The following is a 16466-nucleotide window of genomic DNA, read 5'->3' on the forward strand; positions in this document are numbered from 1 at the left end:
AACTGGCCTCAAACTCACAGAGCTCCACCAACCTCTTCCTCCCCAAAGCCTTTTGTTTATAAATTAACTTTTAGGTTTCTCTGAATCAAATATTTCAAAGGATTAATATGTCCCGAAAAGAATCAAGGCCAAAAGTAGTAGAAGAAAAAAACCACTGAAGAAAGTATGAAAATAATAAAAGGTAAAATCCTTTTTCAAAAAAAAGATTGGTGTATTTATTATGTATGTAGTATTGTGCCTGCATGTGTGCCAGCAGGCCAGAAGAGGGCACTAGATCTCATTATGATGGCTGTGAGCCACCATGCATGGTTGCTGGGAATTGAACTCAGGACCTCAGAAAGAGCAGACAGCACTCTTATCTCTCCAGCCCCCAAAGTTAAAATCATATTAAAAATGATTTACACAATTTAAATTAAGGAAAGGTAACAATTATTCTTACCTCTGAATTAATAACTTTAATCAGGAAGAAAATGTGATATACAGTCTTGGTTAGCAAAGAGAGCTGACGACACCTTTCAAGGTACACTTGTACTGATGGTTCTACCCTTTGCTGCAGTTTACTCCAAAACAGAGTGAGTTCCCTTTAAAAAGAAAAATGTGAAGGATTAACAGAAGGCGCATGTGCTAATCATAGAATAATCATGTCCAGCCACTACATTTGAAATTAAATTGACTTTAGAGTCCAATTCTTTGGGTAGAATTATGCCTAAATACAGGATAAATCTGCACCCTGAGTTTCTAAAATAAAAATCAGATGCAGTTTCTTACTTATTGATCAGTATTTTCGAATCTCAGAGCAGCATTCCTTTAATAAGAAAATATCTAACACTTAAATCATGTAATAAAAACATCTGAGTCACATTCAGACTTTAAACTACATAATATAAAAATACAAAGTGTATGTATGCACAATATCTAACAGGGCATAAGGATTAAGAACATACTTCTCTAGGATTAGAGGGGTACCTCGGTGACAGAGCCTCATCTAGCATGCCTTCAATTCTAGCCCCCCCCAAACAGCCCCATAAAGCAAGTATCTTCTATATTAAGATCTATCCATATGGTTGTTATTATTAAATGAGCAAAAGAACCGATGATGACAAAGACCCTCAAAGGAAAACATGCATTTGTGATACAAATGGTTAAAAAATAAAAAATTACATTTTACGCTTATCTGGTGTAGTAACAATGTTTTCAGAGAAAATAGCTAAAATGGTAAAAGTGCCCACCATGTTCAACTTCTCTTCCATCCTTCATTAACTCCCCAGCTTCAACATGTTCAGCAATACCAGCTTTGCTAGTGTTTTCTTTGGTTTCCAGCTTTTAGAACCCCTGTTGTCTTAACTGCCCAGGTACTGGATTTTAACATCTCCAGGGGCCTCAAGATCTATTTATAAACTTTTGATCCCATTCACCTTCCTAGTTCTTTAGAACCCTCATCCAATCTGATTCTTCTAAAATCTGAACTTTAGCAGAGTGATGAATCATCTAGCAGCATTTCAATTAACAATAGGCCAAATACAGTTTGACTGGCTCCATAACACCATCCATCTTAGTGAAGTGTACCACTGCAGCCACTCAATGACAAATTATTTCAAACCACACACGTCTCAGAGACTGTCTCTAAGCAGTGTGCGCCTGTGCATGAAAAGGGCGTCTGCCATCCATCCCCCTTTACCCTCTTTCTAGCTGAATGCATCACTACCACGGGTAGCCTGGGCGTCTTACTATCCTTGAGACAGATACTTGAGTTTATTTCACCTCTTTCACCTCATGCTGTACACGTACAGAAGGCCCTAGAGCCAGCTGGATTCCTCAGAGACATCCTAGCAGCCACCTAAGCTCTGTGAGTCCACTTTCTACCGCCCCCATGTCCTCTCTATTCATTCACTAAACAACCCTCACCTAACAGCACATTTGAAACTATTTTTTAAACCTAAGTTTTTAATGTTGCCCTTCAGGGTTGGTAAGAGGCTTCTCCTGTGTACCATAGAAAATTATTTCCATGTCTTAACACAACGTACCAACAATTCCCTCAGTACCACCGACTCTCACATTATGTTATGCCCACAAAACCCACTTATCCTTGATAAATACGCTAGTTATCCATGACTTTTACAGCAAGCCCCTCTATTAAAAATTCAACTTTTATTCACAAGAATCAACTGCTCAGGAAAGCTTGGTAGCTGTGACCCTGACTTGTTGACATGGCCACTTATTTATGTTTCTAGTCATCCACATGCACGTGCCGTGCCGCCTGGCAACAGTCTGACCTGCAGAGTGCTACAGAACCTGCCGCCACCACTGAGCAACTAATCCAGGGCCGGCATCGAGTTCTTAAGTTAATGGAAGTCAGTATAAGCTGCAGCCTCCCAAAAGGGACGCTACAGCAGGTTTGAGATGTGCTGAGGCAGGAGGCACACATGACTGGAGAACACTGAAGAAGTCAGTTCAAAGGAACTGTCTCTCCAGCTATGAAAGAAACTATGTCTCTACATATAAGGGTTAAGTAATTCAAAATATATAATACACAAGTAAAAAATAAACAATTGAATCACAGGCTATTTAAAAAAATAGCTAAAAATAAATTTAGCAGCATATGAAAAAAATAAACCCTTCGAATTGCATTGTCCTTAACACAAAGAGTTTCTAAAACTAAAATATGAACTATTATATAATCAGATTGCAAAGACTGGAATACCTGAAAATACACTTTTTGTCTTGGTAAGATAAACTGATTTTTTAATTATTTATTATTATTATTACTATTACTACTACTAGTAGTAGTAGTTGTTGTTGTTGTTTTGTTTTTTTCAAGACAGGGTTTCTCTGTGTAGCCTTGGCTGCCCTGGTCTCACTTTGTAGAGAAATTGACTTTTTAAAATCCCTAGATTATATAAATTCTTTTGTGTTCCAGATATATTTTTATAATTTATTTAAGAATTTAATAAAATACACCCCAATCACATTCACTTTACATCCCTCCTAGGTCTACCCTTCTGCCCTCCCTAAAAAAAGAAAAGAGGAAAAAGAAGAAAGAAAGAAAGAAAGAAAGAAAGAAAGAAAGAAAGAAAGAGCGGGAGGAGGAAGAGGAGGAGGTGTTGTGTGGTGGTGGTGGTAGAGACACCAAGTTCAATTTGTGTGACTCATATAGTCAAACTCCTGTGGCAAGCCCCTTAAATAAAACTGAGTGTCCCTGAAGAGGCCAGCCTGGTCTACAAAGTGAGTCCAGGACAGCCAAGGATACACAGAGAAACCCTGGCTTGGGGTGGGGGGTGGGGTGACATGACACAACAACAACAAAAAAACCCCGAATGCTCTTGTCTGTGTGTGTGTGTGTCCATGCGTGCACACGCAGGCGCATGCATGTTCTTCCCGTGGGGAGGGGGAAGCTGTTGTCACACAAGTCTTCAATGTTCCTCATTCTCTCTTAATGGAGTCTGCAGTCATCACTCTTTGCCCATAGCAACGAGTGGCAGCATGGATCGTATGCTTGGTTTCCAGTGGCAGCACAGACCACGGACATCAACATGACCTCCGGCAGCAGCACAGAATAAAAAACCAACATGGTTTTCCAAGACCCACGCTGCAGCCCAGGGGCCATTTGGTGCTGGTGGTCTCTGCTGCCACAAGTGGCAGTGTTGATGATAGTGGTCCAGTGTTACTGCCAAAGTCCATGTTGATGTTTGTGATCCTTGCTGCTGCAGGAGGCCGACTTGGTTAAATGATTTTTGTTATTGGGGGGGGGGGGGGGGGGTGTGCTCCCACCAGGCGTGAGGTGCATGCCTATTTATTTCATGTATGCCGGTGTGAGGGTGTCAGACCCATGGAACTGGAATTACAGAGAGTTGTAAGAATTAAGTGAATTCTTAAAATCTACTTTATATTTTTTAAAAATTTTTGTTTGTTTCTGTTTTAGCCAGGGTCTCAAGAGTGTATGGCCTTGGCTGGCCTGCAACTTAATATACAGACCAGGCTAGACTGGAAATCAAAGAGCTCGGCTTGCTTCTGCGACCAGAGTGCTGCAATTAAAAGTATGTGGCACTCACCTGACCTTTGTGTTCTTACTTAACAGAATCTCCTTTAAAAAAAGAAAAGCAACTCACCAAGCACAGTACATATCTCCTTGCTGGAGCTGCCGTGACAGAAAGGCGGTACATAAAACAAGGGCGCTTTTCTCATCACCCTCAGATTCTAAATTACAGATCATTTCTAATGCATCTTTGCAATCAACTTCTGAAATCTACAGAAAAAGGAAACAGAAATAGGCCATGAAATGGCTTTAGGATATATACATAACAAAATATTTAACTTTTCCCTTTGATAAATATCTTCCATCAGTAAAATATATTAACTTCTATACTATCAAATTATAACTGAGATAAATATTTGGCCATAGTTTTTAAATAATAACCTTTCTTTATAATTAATAAATATTAACATAGTATTCTAAAAATATTAAACACAGGATACCAATTCCTTTCAGAGATGTCTGACTGCTCAGTAAGGAACAGGTGTAAATCATAAGCACCTTTTATCCTTTACACTGCGTCCACTTCCCAGAAAAGAAAACCACAGCACTTTTACTATTTCCCTTTGACTCACTGATTTAAATCACTATTAAAACAGAAGACATAGAGAATGTATTGGACGGAGATTGACAAACTGTCTATGAACCCTAGGGGAAGAAACAATCCACAATACTGTATATAGCTGTAACACTTTATAAATAAGCTCACTCATCTCTACCTTTGCTTTTCATATACACTTATTTTATCTCAAAGCTTTCCTAGAAGTTCATATAATCTACACGCAACCTGCATCATTTAACCTATTAAATTTAAAGTGTACCACCTTAATATTTATACATATAAGGCAGAATTAATCAATGACTTCTACACTTAGTTATAACAAACATTAGACAACCACAAATCATCTTGTTTCATGACATATGAAGATTTAATTCGTGGCACAATGAGTTGGTAAGGAGAACTGAAGACTAAACAAAGATCATTAGCTTCCATATACCACAGAGCTGTGTGTTTCACTCTCCTAGCTGATAATCTCACACACCTCATCAAATACAAGTTAAGCAAAAGGTTATGTGTGGTGTGTTTATGATTGAACAAGTGTTTAAATGAAGGACACTAATGTGTGGTTTTAAGGTTGATCAGTAATACTAAGGAAGGCTGAAGGCTGAGTGACAACTCATTTGAGAGGCTTTACTTTATGAAACTGGACTGGAAAACATTTAGGAGAGGTTGGGCATGGTGGTACTTGCAGATAAATCCCAGCACTCAGGAGGCAGAAGGGCAGGAAGGTCACAAGTTTTAGGCCAGGCTAGGTTACAACAGAAAACAAACCAGAACACACACTAAGAAAAACATCAATTTCCATTCTTGTGATTTAACAATGACATATTTTAAAGATTTTTTTAAAGATTTTATTTTTATGTGTCTGGATGAGTCCCTACATGTATGTATGTATACCATGTGTGCCTAGTGTCAGAGACCAGAAGAGGGAATCTCACTCCTCAGAACTGGAATTGTAGATGGTTGTAAACCATCATGTGGATGCCGGGAACCAACCAGGTCCTTTGCTCCTAAACGCTTAGCTACTTCTTCAGCCAACAATGGTTTTTGCTGTTGTTGGTTGTTAGCCCCTCCCACCCACCCCCCCCCCCCCCCCCGAGACAGGGCTTCTCTGTGTAGTCTTGGCTGTCTTAGACTCGCTATGTAGACCAGACAGGCCTTGAACTCTCAGAGATCCACCTGCCTCTGCCTCACAAGTGCTGGGATTACAGGCATGTACCACCATGCCTGGCCAACAACAATTTATAAAATAAGCATGAAATTAGTAGCTGGGTTCTGACTGAAGCCTCACCAGGGGCTGAATGAGGTCTGAGTGTCTGTGGAGCACCACTTGGTATTTCCATACATCAAGAGCACTCCCACCATTCATCTGTGAGACATGCCGTAAACACAGCTTTATCTCTAAGTAATCCTATTTACACAGTCCAGAAACAACAGCAAAAGACTACAAGATGGATGCTTATACAGCCAATATTTTAAAATATCTACAATATGCTGAACAGAACGTTCAGACGTTGCATGTGTATTACTTATAATTTTACCAGTGGGCAGAAAGTGTAATATTTTATAGATAAGAAAAAAATTATGTAATTTGCTTACAACAATAAAGAACTAGGCCCACAAATCAAAGCAAACCAAATCTGGCAAAGACCTAACTCTTATCATTTTATTACATTGTCTTTTATAAGAGGTTTGTTCATTTTAATTAATACATTCGAATGACAAATGTCACTCAGATGAACTGCAAAGTTTTTAAAAGCTTTTTTATAACATGTTAACAGTAACACGAACAAACTATTTCTTAGGGCCAGCTTCTTCAGAATTAGCATAAAATAATCAACACAAGAGTTTGCTGGGAAGACACTACCCCAGGCTGAGTGTCACTTACCTAAATTGCTTGGAATCAGATATGCTTTGCCTTTCAGGTTTTTAAATTATTTGCATATATACAATGAGATTCTGGGTGTGAGATCCAAATGTGGACATTCACGTTCTTTTCTCACCCTACACACTGCCTGAGGATCACCACTCCACGCAGCGTCTGTAGTATGCCTGTGTCTGCCTGCCTGTGTGTTTGTGTGTGTGTGTACATAAAATACCAACTGAAACATCTGGTTTCCTGAAAATATAGAAAAGCTCCAACTAAAAGACCTTGTTATTACTACTATTATTATTATGTAGTGGAAGCTTATGCTATGCACTAGTGATATAAGAAAACAAATTTGTGATATCACTTCTCTCCTCTCGCTTTTTATAGGTCCCAGGGATTGAAGTCAGGTTTCCAGGCTTTTGTGGAATACATCTTTGCTCAAACTTATTTTTTGTTGTAGTTGTTAGTTAAATTTTAAACTTTAAAATATTTAATTTCCCTTATTTGCCTCTTAAACAAATAATAAAGACAATAAAAGGACAACAAAACTATATTTAAACTAATGATTAAACTAATGGATTAAAATTGTGTGGATAAAATATAAACATTTGAACAATATTGGGTTTGTTTTTATTTTGGTTTTTTGAGACAGGTTTCTCTGTGCAGCTTTGGCTGTCCTGGAACTCACTCTGTACACCAGGCTGGCCTTGAACTCTTCTGCCTCTCCGAGTGCTGGGATTAAAGGTGCGTGCCACTGCCGCCGCCACCACTCAGCAAACAATAATTGTTTTAAAACTCCAAAGCAGCATAATTCAGAAACTATCAATATACTGTACATGTAGGGACTATGTTCTAATTTTTAAAATAATCATAAGCAAAATTTCAAATGCCAGAAAAAAAATATAAGACCAAACAAAGTGACCTATGTGTTAATGATACACCATGCTAAACCCTCTTATAAAGGAGAAACGTAATTTCAGAATAAATCATGATTTTGCATTTTCATATGGTTCTTTGTGCTGCTTAATCAAAGTATAAAACATTTAAGTAGTTCTTCATGTTTACCAATTATATTTTAAAATATATTAGTACTAATTATAAGTAAACAGTCTCAAGACTACACAGTTTGCTCAGCAAAATAAGATTATGTTTTCATACAGAAAGAACTTTTTCTCATACCTAAAAGACTGTGAAAATCATACAACTAGCAAATATTTCTAAATCAGCAATCTCTAGGGTCAGGAAAGAAGAAATTTCCTTACTGTTTTCAGAGTGCACATTCTTTGCCATGGTTTTTGTTTTGTTTTTCTGAATAACTTGCCCCTACCCATTTAAAATGTGTAGATTCTTTAATTCTTGATTTTTTTTTTATTTATTTTGTATTTTTGTTTCAAGACAAGGCACAGCTCAGGCTGCCCTTTAACCTGTAACCCTCCTGCTTCAACCACCAGTGTTGGACTAACGGTCTGTGCCACCATTCCCATGTCTAAATATGTAGGTTCTTAGATTCAAGTCTACTTCTGTAAACTCAATGTATCAGTATACTTGCAGGGATACATGGATCTTCACTTATAAGACAACAATCTAAATATCTACCCATCTGGCTAAATATACCACAAATCCATAATGCAGTTATTAAATATAAACAGAATGGACAGGAAAGATGTCAGTCAAGGAAGGGAAAGCGGTGTCAGTGAAGCCATGTTGCGTGTGCTGGCATGAAATGGGCAGCTGTGATGAGGAAGTGGTGCCTGTCTCTCCTGGCTAGCTGCCTTCACCTCACACCTTGAGCCAGGCTTTCTTGTGTGCTGCTGTGTACAGTCTAACCGGGGCTGCAAGCTTCAGGTGATGCTACTGTCTCCACTGCCCATCTCATCATAGGCGCAGCACTGGGACTACACGCATGTGCTGGGTCCATGCTCTATTGGCTTTACATGGGGGGCGGGGCCTGAAATGAGGTTCTCACGCGCGCATCCAAGCACCTCACTCACACTCCTCATCCCAGAGAATGTGGAAGTGGCAAAATGATGACTAAAGGGAAACCAAGAGGGCATTAAAACAAATCCTTAGATGTTCGTTCTAAAGATAAAAATCAACAGAGCTGTTACACAGAGAAACCCTGTCTCAAAAAAAAAAAACAAAACAAAACAAAACAAAAAAAATAACAACAACAACTGAAAATATGGATGCAAACTAATGCCACCACTGTTATGTTATATTACCTATGCCAAGAATCCAAGAAAAGCTCATTCATTATTTCAAGAGATGTCAGGTGAACATCCCTTTCCTATAGTCTCATAAGTCTGACACTTAACAGGAACAGCTGCTGTTACTACTGGGAAATAGTTTTGACTTCTTGCCCATTGAGTTACACAGACAAGAATTTATTCAGGACTATCAATCCAGGCCATGTCTGACTCTATCCCCATAGTCTCTAAAGGAACATGCTTTTAAAATGCAAATCTTGCACCAAAAGGGGGAAGAGAGAAAGAGAGAGAGAGAGAGAAAAAAGGGAGACGGGGGAAGGAGGGATGGAGGGAGGGAGGGAGGGAGGAAGGAAGGAAGGAAGGAAGGAAGGAAGGAAGGAAGGAAGGAGGACTGAGGGACTAACCGGCACGCCTATAATCCCAGTACTTGGGAGGCAAAGACAGGTAGATCTCTGAGTTCCGGGCCAGCCTGGTCTACAAAGCAAGTCATGAACAGCTAAGGCTATACAGAGAAACCTTGTCTCAAAAAAACTTAAAAAAGAAAAAGAAAGAAAAGAAAAGAAGGGAAGGAGGGGCAGGGGAAGTGGAGGGAGAGAAAAGGAATAGCATATATTTGTGACCACAATCCCTAAATACGGGTAATGTCTTTTTTGTTTGTTTTTCGAGACAGGGTTTCTCTGTATAGCCTTGGCTGTCCTGGATTCGCTTTGTAGACCAGGCTGGCCTCGAACTCACAGTGATCCGCCTGCCTCTGCCTCCCGGGTGCTGGGATTAAAGGCGTGTGCCACCACACCTGGTCACTCTAATTTTTCTAATAACCTCACCACACCCAAGATTATTTATTGACTTAGTCCAGATTTCTATCATCTAGCTTCTAATTTTGTATTCTCAAGGGAAAAAAAGCACATAGATATTACATACGATCTTTACCGTCATGTGGACACTCACCTGCGGCAATCATGGCTCTGGATTCTAATTACATGCTTCTCTGTCTACTAGGGATTGTATATGGGATAAGATAATTGTGCTTTCATCTTATATCAAGTCCATCCCATAGAAAGTTCCTTTACTCCTGAGAATTTTCTGCTGCTATGCAGTGAAATATGATATGGCTTCACTCATTTCCCTTCTCTATTTTCTCATGTCTTAAAAAGCAAACCAACCAACCAACCAACCCAGAGTCTAGGGAGTGAGTGCAGAGTGTGTGTGTACGGTGCGTGTGTGTGTGTCGCCATTCACTAGAGCATGGGACTCTATCAGTGACCCCCATACGAAGAATCTCCCTTTCAGCAACCATCCGCTGCTAACAGCTCCTCGATACCCACAATTCCTTTATTGTCTGTTTACTGCTCTAGAGTCAGATACGTAGCAGAGAGTGAGGCCCTTGAAAACAGTGCTCACAGAGTACTATACTATTGAACACTTACAATCAATACATTGTTCGTTTTCATTTAAATTCTTTAACACAGACTAATACATCAACTTTTAATTGTAAAATTGAATGCACAAAAATACATTCCTTTTGGGTAATGATTAGAGCTCCAGGATTCTGCACAAAGTCTACACGCTGTACCAAATGAAGCATAAGCAGAATGTTATAAAGCAACAAAACATTTACATTAAGCATGTAAATAGCATTTAGTTCTTTGAATGGTATATTGTTATATACCACTATGAGTTTGTTTACATATGATCTATATAGAGAGATAATTTATGACTTCTACCTAGGATTACTTTCATTAAATAAGTTAGCTAAAAATATTCTTAGGCATCCTGATGTCAGATAAAAAGGAAGTTATGGCATAAATATCACCAAAAAAGCTGCCATGACACTGTTAAGACACCATCTTATTTCCTTTAATGGAGTCAAAACAAACAATCCACATTATTTAAACTGGAAGGCCCAAGCTGTCGCGTGATTCCGAACGCAGCTGGGATCCCAGTTGCCCTCAGCCAGGAGCACACCGTACTATAAGAAAGGCAAACGGGCTCCATTTGCTACAGCAAGGAAGTCCAAAGCATCCTCACCTAAATTTAATTAAAAGATTATTTAACCACATTTAAAACAAGAACATACTCACCTCTTCGATTAGCTTTTCATTTGGTGATGATGTGCAAAGACAGACAAGGTAAGTCTGCTGAAAACTCCCTTTTGTGCCGATCTCTGGATGGTCAGAACACAGCTTTGCTAGCGCAGTTGCTTGACTTAACTGATTCGTTTTTATTAGATGTTTAATTCTCATATCCAACAAGATGGGACCCTCAAAAGCTAAAAATTCATTCACTTGAAAAAACAAGACATAATATATTATTAACATTTTGGCAATCCATCGGCAATAAAAATACTTAGAAGGAATTTTTTTAAAAACATAAAAATGTATTCCTATTACTGTCAGTAAGGATATAACATCACATAATGTTTGATTTTTATACACAGGAGGAGATCATACTGCCCATCCCACCGTCCTTGAAACAACGTCTTACTTTACAGCTCAGGCTGCCCTGAACTCTCTCTGTAGCTCAGGCTGGCTTAAAATGTGACCCACCTGCCTCAGTTTCCCAAATGTTACAAGTTACAGACATGTGATGCCATACCAGGCTTGCCAACTTTTAAAGTTATAGTAAATGTGTTTATTCTTAAGGAAGGCATAATTTAGAATGGACTGAAGAAATTTTTATTTCCCCTTTTGGAGACACTACGTAGCCCTGGCAAGTTCGGAACTTACTATTAAACCAGGCTGCCCTTCAATTCATGGAGATACTCCTGCCTCTGCCTCCGTGTTAAAGGTGTGTACAACTATACCGAGCTTGAATAAACTTGATTATTCAAATATTTCTGCATCAAATTCTTTTAAAATTACAATAAATTAGTTTTCCAAATGCAGTTATTCTCCTGCTCCCACTCTCTCTCCCACCCTCCCACCGCCCCTGCCCCCGCCCCACCCCACCTCTGGTTTTTCCAGACAGGGTTTCTCTGTGTGGTCCTGGCTGTCCTGGAACTCACTCTGAAGACCAGGCTGGCCTCAGACTCAGAGATCCGCCTGCCTCTGGCTCTGGATTAAAGGCATGGGCCACTACTCAGACTCATGTGGTTATCCTTAACTCAGAACACCACATAATCATCTGAGTAGGAGCAAAGGGTATTTGGACAGTGCAGAATAAGAAATTTAACTAATACTTGCTTCTACATTGATAATTACTTACTTTTTACAAGGGGAAAACCTGTCTTTTTAAAAGATGTTTTAAAATAAATACAACTTTGCACAGAAAAAAATAGTAAGGAAGGAGGAAATCTGCCAAAAGACAAATCCCTTAAATGTAATTGAAATTGTATTTATTTCAATATAAATGGCTAATATACTTCTACTCTTGCAAGTCTGTGCTCTTTGAGTTCTCTACAATATGAAGTCATTTTGCACCCGTGAAAGAGAATTCATGTTCTACCAAGTATGAATTTAAACACTTTCATTAGTTTTCTGTACCTAGATAAAACCCATGTTTAAACACTTATTTCTTGATGGCTAGCTTGAAGCCTTTAGAAAACCTCTACTAACCAATAACTGAAATGTCCTGTAGATGAACACTATATTCTCAAATTACGGATTCATGGGAGATGTGTCTAGTAAGTAGCTTATGAGATGGTCCTTCCTTTTCAGCATCCTGTGTTCCCTTCTAGAACCTTCACTTTTAATCTCTCTGCTCTTTTAGGAAAAGTCATGTCTATAAATCACCGTGACTCTTCAGCATTAAAGTCACAAATATTTAAGCAATAGCACAGAATTCCAAATTTCAACCTTTACTTTAGTCTAGATCTCCCTACCTATTAGTCCCTTTTCACTGAAAAAAAAAAAAAAATCATCAAAATGGACACAGATAAATAAATGTGTGAGTATCTGGTATCTCTACCCGACATAAATGTAACACATTACATCTCTTTTTTTAATTCTACGTGAGCCTGTTAGGACATTTATACTTCAATGTATTTTCCACTGAGTTCACCATCAAAGCAAATTCTAAAAGTTTTAAATAACTATTTAAATAAGGTTATTCTGATTATTTATGAGTGATTGACATTAAGAAAAAAAAGAGCTTCTCTTTTTTTAAAAAGGGAAATTCCAAAGACACAAAGTCTGGGGATTTTTACAAATTGTCTCATGGAGACTCAAACAACAGGAGCTGAAAAACAATAGTAAACCCAGGCCATATGGTGGCGCCTGTGACCCCAGCACTCTTGGGCAGCACCCAGGCTGTGTGGTGGCGCCTGTGACCCCAGCACTCGGGGGCAGAGGCAAGTGGATTTCTGTGTGTTCAAGGCCAGCCTGGTCTACAAAGTGAGTCCAAGACAGCCAGGGCTGTTACACAGAGAAACCCTGTCTGAAACAAAACAAAACAAAGAAAATAAAGATCATAATAAAAAAATTTCAAAGTGACAGGTATCTAATAAAAATGATGGCATTTCTTAAAAGGCCAATTTCAAATAATCCCTATTTTTTTTTTTTTTTGAAACAGAGTACATAAATTAGAATGATAACCTGTACAGAATAGTTTGTTAGATTAGTGTATTAAAAAATAAATATTAGGCCAAGAGATTTGGTCCAGCAGGTAATCACACTTGCTGTTCCTTGAGAAGATCTGCATCCTATTCCCAACACCCACACTGCAGCTCACAACCACTCAGTCCCAGGGAATCTGCTATCCTTTTCTGACCTTCCCAGGTGACAGGCACGTGGAGCACATGCATACATGCAAGCATAAGATACATAAAACAAAATAAATCTCCAAAAACAAATGTATAAACTAAGGCACACAGAAAGTGAATGACTTCTTTAAGTCATAAAACTATCATGATAGAACCAAGACTAGAATGTGTTTTCTGACTCCTAGATTTATCATTTTCTGTAAGACCAGGAAAAAAAAAAATCTTTGCTCACTGTACCTACTTCTAGTTTGAATGTGAAGTAGCATAAAACTGCACCCCCAAAGGCCACCCTTCAGATGGCACCAGCCTGGTCTGCTAAGGCCACTTCTCCCAGCTCCTCACTAGCCCTTCCCTCACCTCTCTGCGTTTCTCACTGTCTCCAATCTCCAACACGGCTCTCCGCACAGGACTGACATTACGGCAGAGGCAGCATGCGTCGGTGCTCACTGACTTAGGAGCTTTATGGCCTTCATCTCTGAATATCTAGATAAGGCACCAAGTTTTGCTTTACTTTATGCTTTTCATACACACCATAAAAACAAAATATGTTAAGTTGTAGTCATGCATGGTCTGCCTACTTTCCCCACATCCACCTCACAGGGAAAAGGTGGGCTAAGCTATCAATACAGCTGAGTAACAAAGCTGCAACCTAAGTGTACGGTATTTAGCCAGTTTAATTAAAAAATTGGCTTCTTTCCATAATTATCCAGGTGTGGTGACAAACTTTTAATCCACACTTGGGAGGCAGGAGCAGGGGATCTCTATCTGAGTTAAAGTCCAGACAGGATTATAGAGCAAGACCTTATCTCAAAAGAAAAAAACGGGGTAGGGGTTGGGGAGAAATGGAGAAGTAAGAGAGGCAAAAGAGGAAGAGGAGGAAGAGGAGGAAGAGGAAGAAGAAATATAGTTTTATAAGTGATAAATAAACCATAGCACACATACTGTTCTATGTAAAACAATTTGTCCCAGTGGTCTTGGGTTCCCCACAAAAAAGTGGAGCCAACTTATTTGCCCAGGGTTAGGCGCTGTTTTTGCTGCATGTTTGATGCGCTGCTTCCAAGGACACCTGAGGGCATACAAAGGAACCTCCTGCTGAACGCGATGGTAACACTGGAAGCCTAGCACTTGAAAGGATGAAGCAGAGAGCATGTGTTTAAGGTCCGCCTGAGCTACACAGTAAGTTCTAGGCCCATCCGGGCTACATAGTGACACCCTGTCTCAAAAAAGCAAAGAGAAACTCCCCAAAGAGGAAAACCATTCTATTCCATACAACATGTAACATACCCATACCTGCATCTGCTTAGCTGTGCTCAAGTCAAGAACTTAAGAGGCAGCTTCACAATGCTGTTCTCTGAAAAAGTTACCAATATCTCCATTCTTTCCGCTCACTTGTCATTCACTTCCCACTCCCACCACTGGCTCAGTCCCAGCCCAGGTCACCGGACAACTGTCAAGGGCCTGGTCTTCAACCCTGTTCTTGCCGCCTCAACCCATTCTCATCCAGGAACCTAGGAAACTGAAGTGCTTTGGTTGTCCCTGCTTTTTAATTTATTTATTCTGGCAATTTTATACATATATAGAACATATAATATTTTGATCATATTCACTCCTTATATAATCATCACCCCTAACTCCAAGTAGAATCTTTTCCAACAAGTCTTCTTTCTACTTTTATGTCTTTAAAAAAAAAAAAAAAAAGACAACAAAAGTAAAGCAAAAACAAAGTTTCTGTGTTTAACTAGGGTTGCATGAATGTGCATGGCTGTGGCCATTCACTGGAATATGGGCAACTTCTCAGGGCTGTATCATTGAAGAAGCAAACATACATAACAAAGAGAGTACAAGGCTCAGGCTCAGGCAAGATAGCTCAGAAGGTCAAGATATTTGCTATAGAAGTTTGGCAAGATCTGAGTTTAATACCCTTAGCTTCCATAAAGGTAGGAGAAAAATCTGACTTCACAAAGTTGTTCTCTGACCTTCACATGTGTGTGCCCCTGCGTGCGTGCAAGCACACACACACACACACAAACACACACACGGGCACACAGATGGAGGAGGTGATCTCCATCCTTTACTGATGAGTTACTGGAAGCTGAACAGCTCTTGGCAGAGGAAAAATGCTGTTCCTTTTTTATTTATTTGTTTGTTTGTTTTTCAAGAAAGGATTTCTCTGTGTATCCTTGACTATCCTAGACTCGCTTTGTAGACCAGGCTGGCCTCAAACTTACAATGATCCACCTGCCTCTGCCTCCCTAAGTACTAGGATTAAAGGTGTGCTCCACCACCGCCTGGCTTTTTTTTTTTTTTTTTTTTTTTTAAGTATGGCCACTCGTTGATCTCCCCCAATCCCAACAAAACCCCAGTGTGATACGGACATAAAAGCAGCACACAGATCATGCAATAGAATAGATCAGGAAATCAACTGGGCATGGTGGCACACGCCTCTAATCCCAGCACTTGGGAGGCAGAGGCAGGTGGATTGATGTTAGTTCAAGGCCAGCCTGATCTACAAAGTGAGACCAGAACAGTCAAAGCTACACAAAGAAATTCTGTCTTGGGGGAGGGAGGGGGGGATCAGGAGAGATTCTACCACCTATCATCAAAAAGTGTTCCTAAGGTAACTCAATGGACAAAAAAAGTCTCTTTATCAAACAGTGCTGGGAAAACTGGGTATGGACATGCAAATGGATGCCGCTAGACCCTTGATTTCTGAAAATTAACTTTAAAAGGATTAAAGATCTGAACATAAGACTTAAAACTATAGACTGCTATAACAAACCATAGGAAAAATATTAAATTATATTATTCTTTGAAGTTATTTCTTAGCTATTACACCAGAGGGGCAGGCAGTGAAAACACAAGCCCAACAAGAGTTTCTCTCACTTCTGTGCATCAAAGAACTAAGTCAAAAAAGTAAAAAGGCAGCTGATGGGAGAAAACATTTGCAAATCATTTGTGATAAAGGACTAATATCCAGATTAAAAACACTTATAATTCAAATAAATTATACTTAAAATGGCTTTGCAGTACGCAGCACTTTCTCAAAAGATGATATAAAAACAACAAATAAGCATATAGAACATCAAAAGTTTAAGAGA

The 16466-nt window shown here is 39.3% G+C and overlaps 1 protein-coding gene across 3 annotated transcripts in view; it reads right to left on the reverse strand.

Annotated features, from left to right (window-relative positions):
* Window positions 1–16466, reverse strand: part of Znf292 (zinc finger protein 292) — a 75120-nt gene that overhangs the window by 11544 nt on the left and 47110 nt on the right. For all 3 annotated transcript variants that reach the window (XM_051161533.1, XM_051161541.1, XM_051161548.1), the window contains exons 5-7: window positions 10751–10953; window positions 4107–4243; window positions 440–581 (exon numbers count right to left, since the gene is read on the reverse strand). In XM_051161533.1, coding sequence (XP_051017490.1) covers window positions 440–581; window positions 4107–4243; window positions 10751–10953 — 482 coding nt within the window. The remainder of the gene's footprint in view (window positions 1–439; window positions 582–4106; window positions 4244–10750; window positions 10954–16466) is intronic.

The sequence above is a fragment of the Acomys russatus genome, chromosome 2, assembly GCF_903995435.1.
Source record: "Acomys russatus chromosome 2, mAcoRus1.1, whole genome shotgun sequence".
NCBI lineage: Eukaryota > Metazoa > Chordata > Mammalia > Rodentia > Muridae > Acomys > Acomys russatus.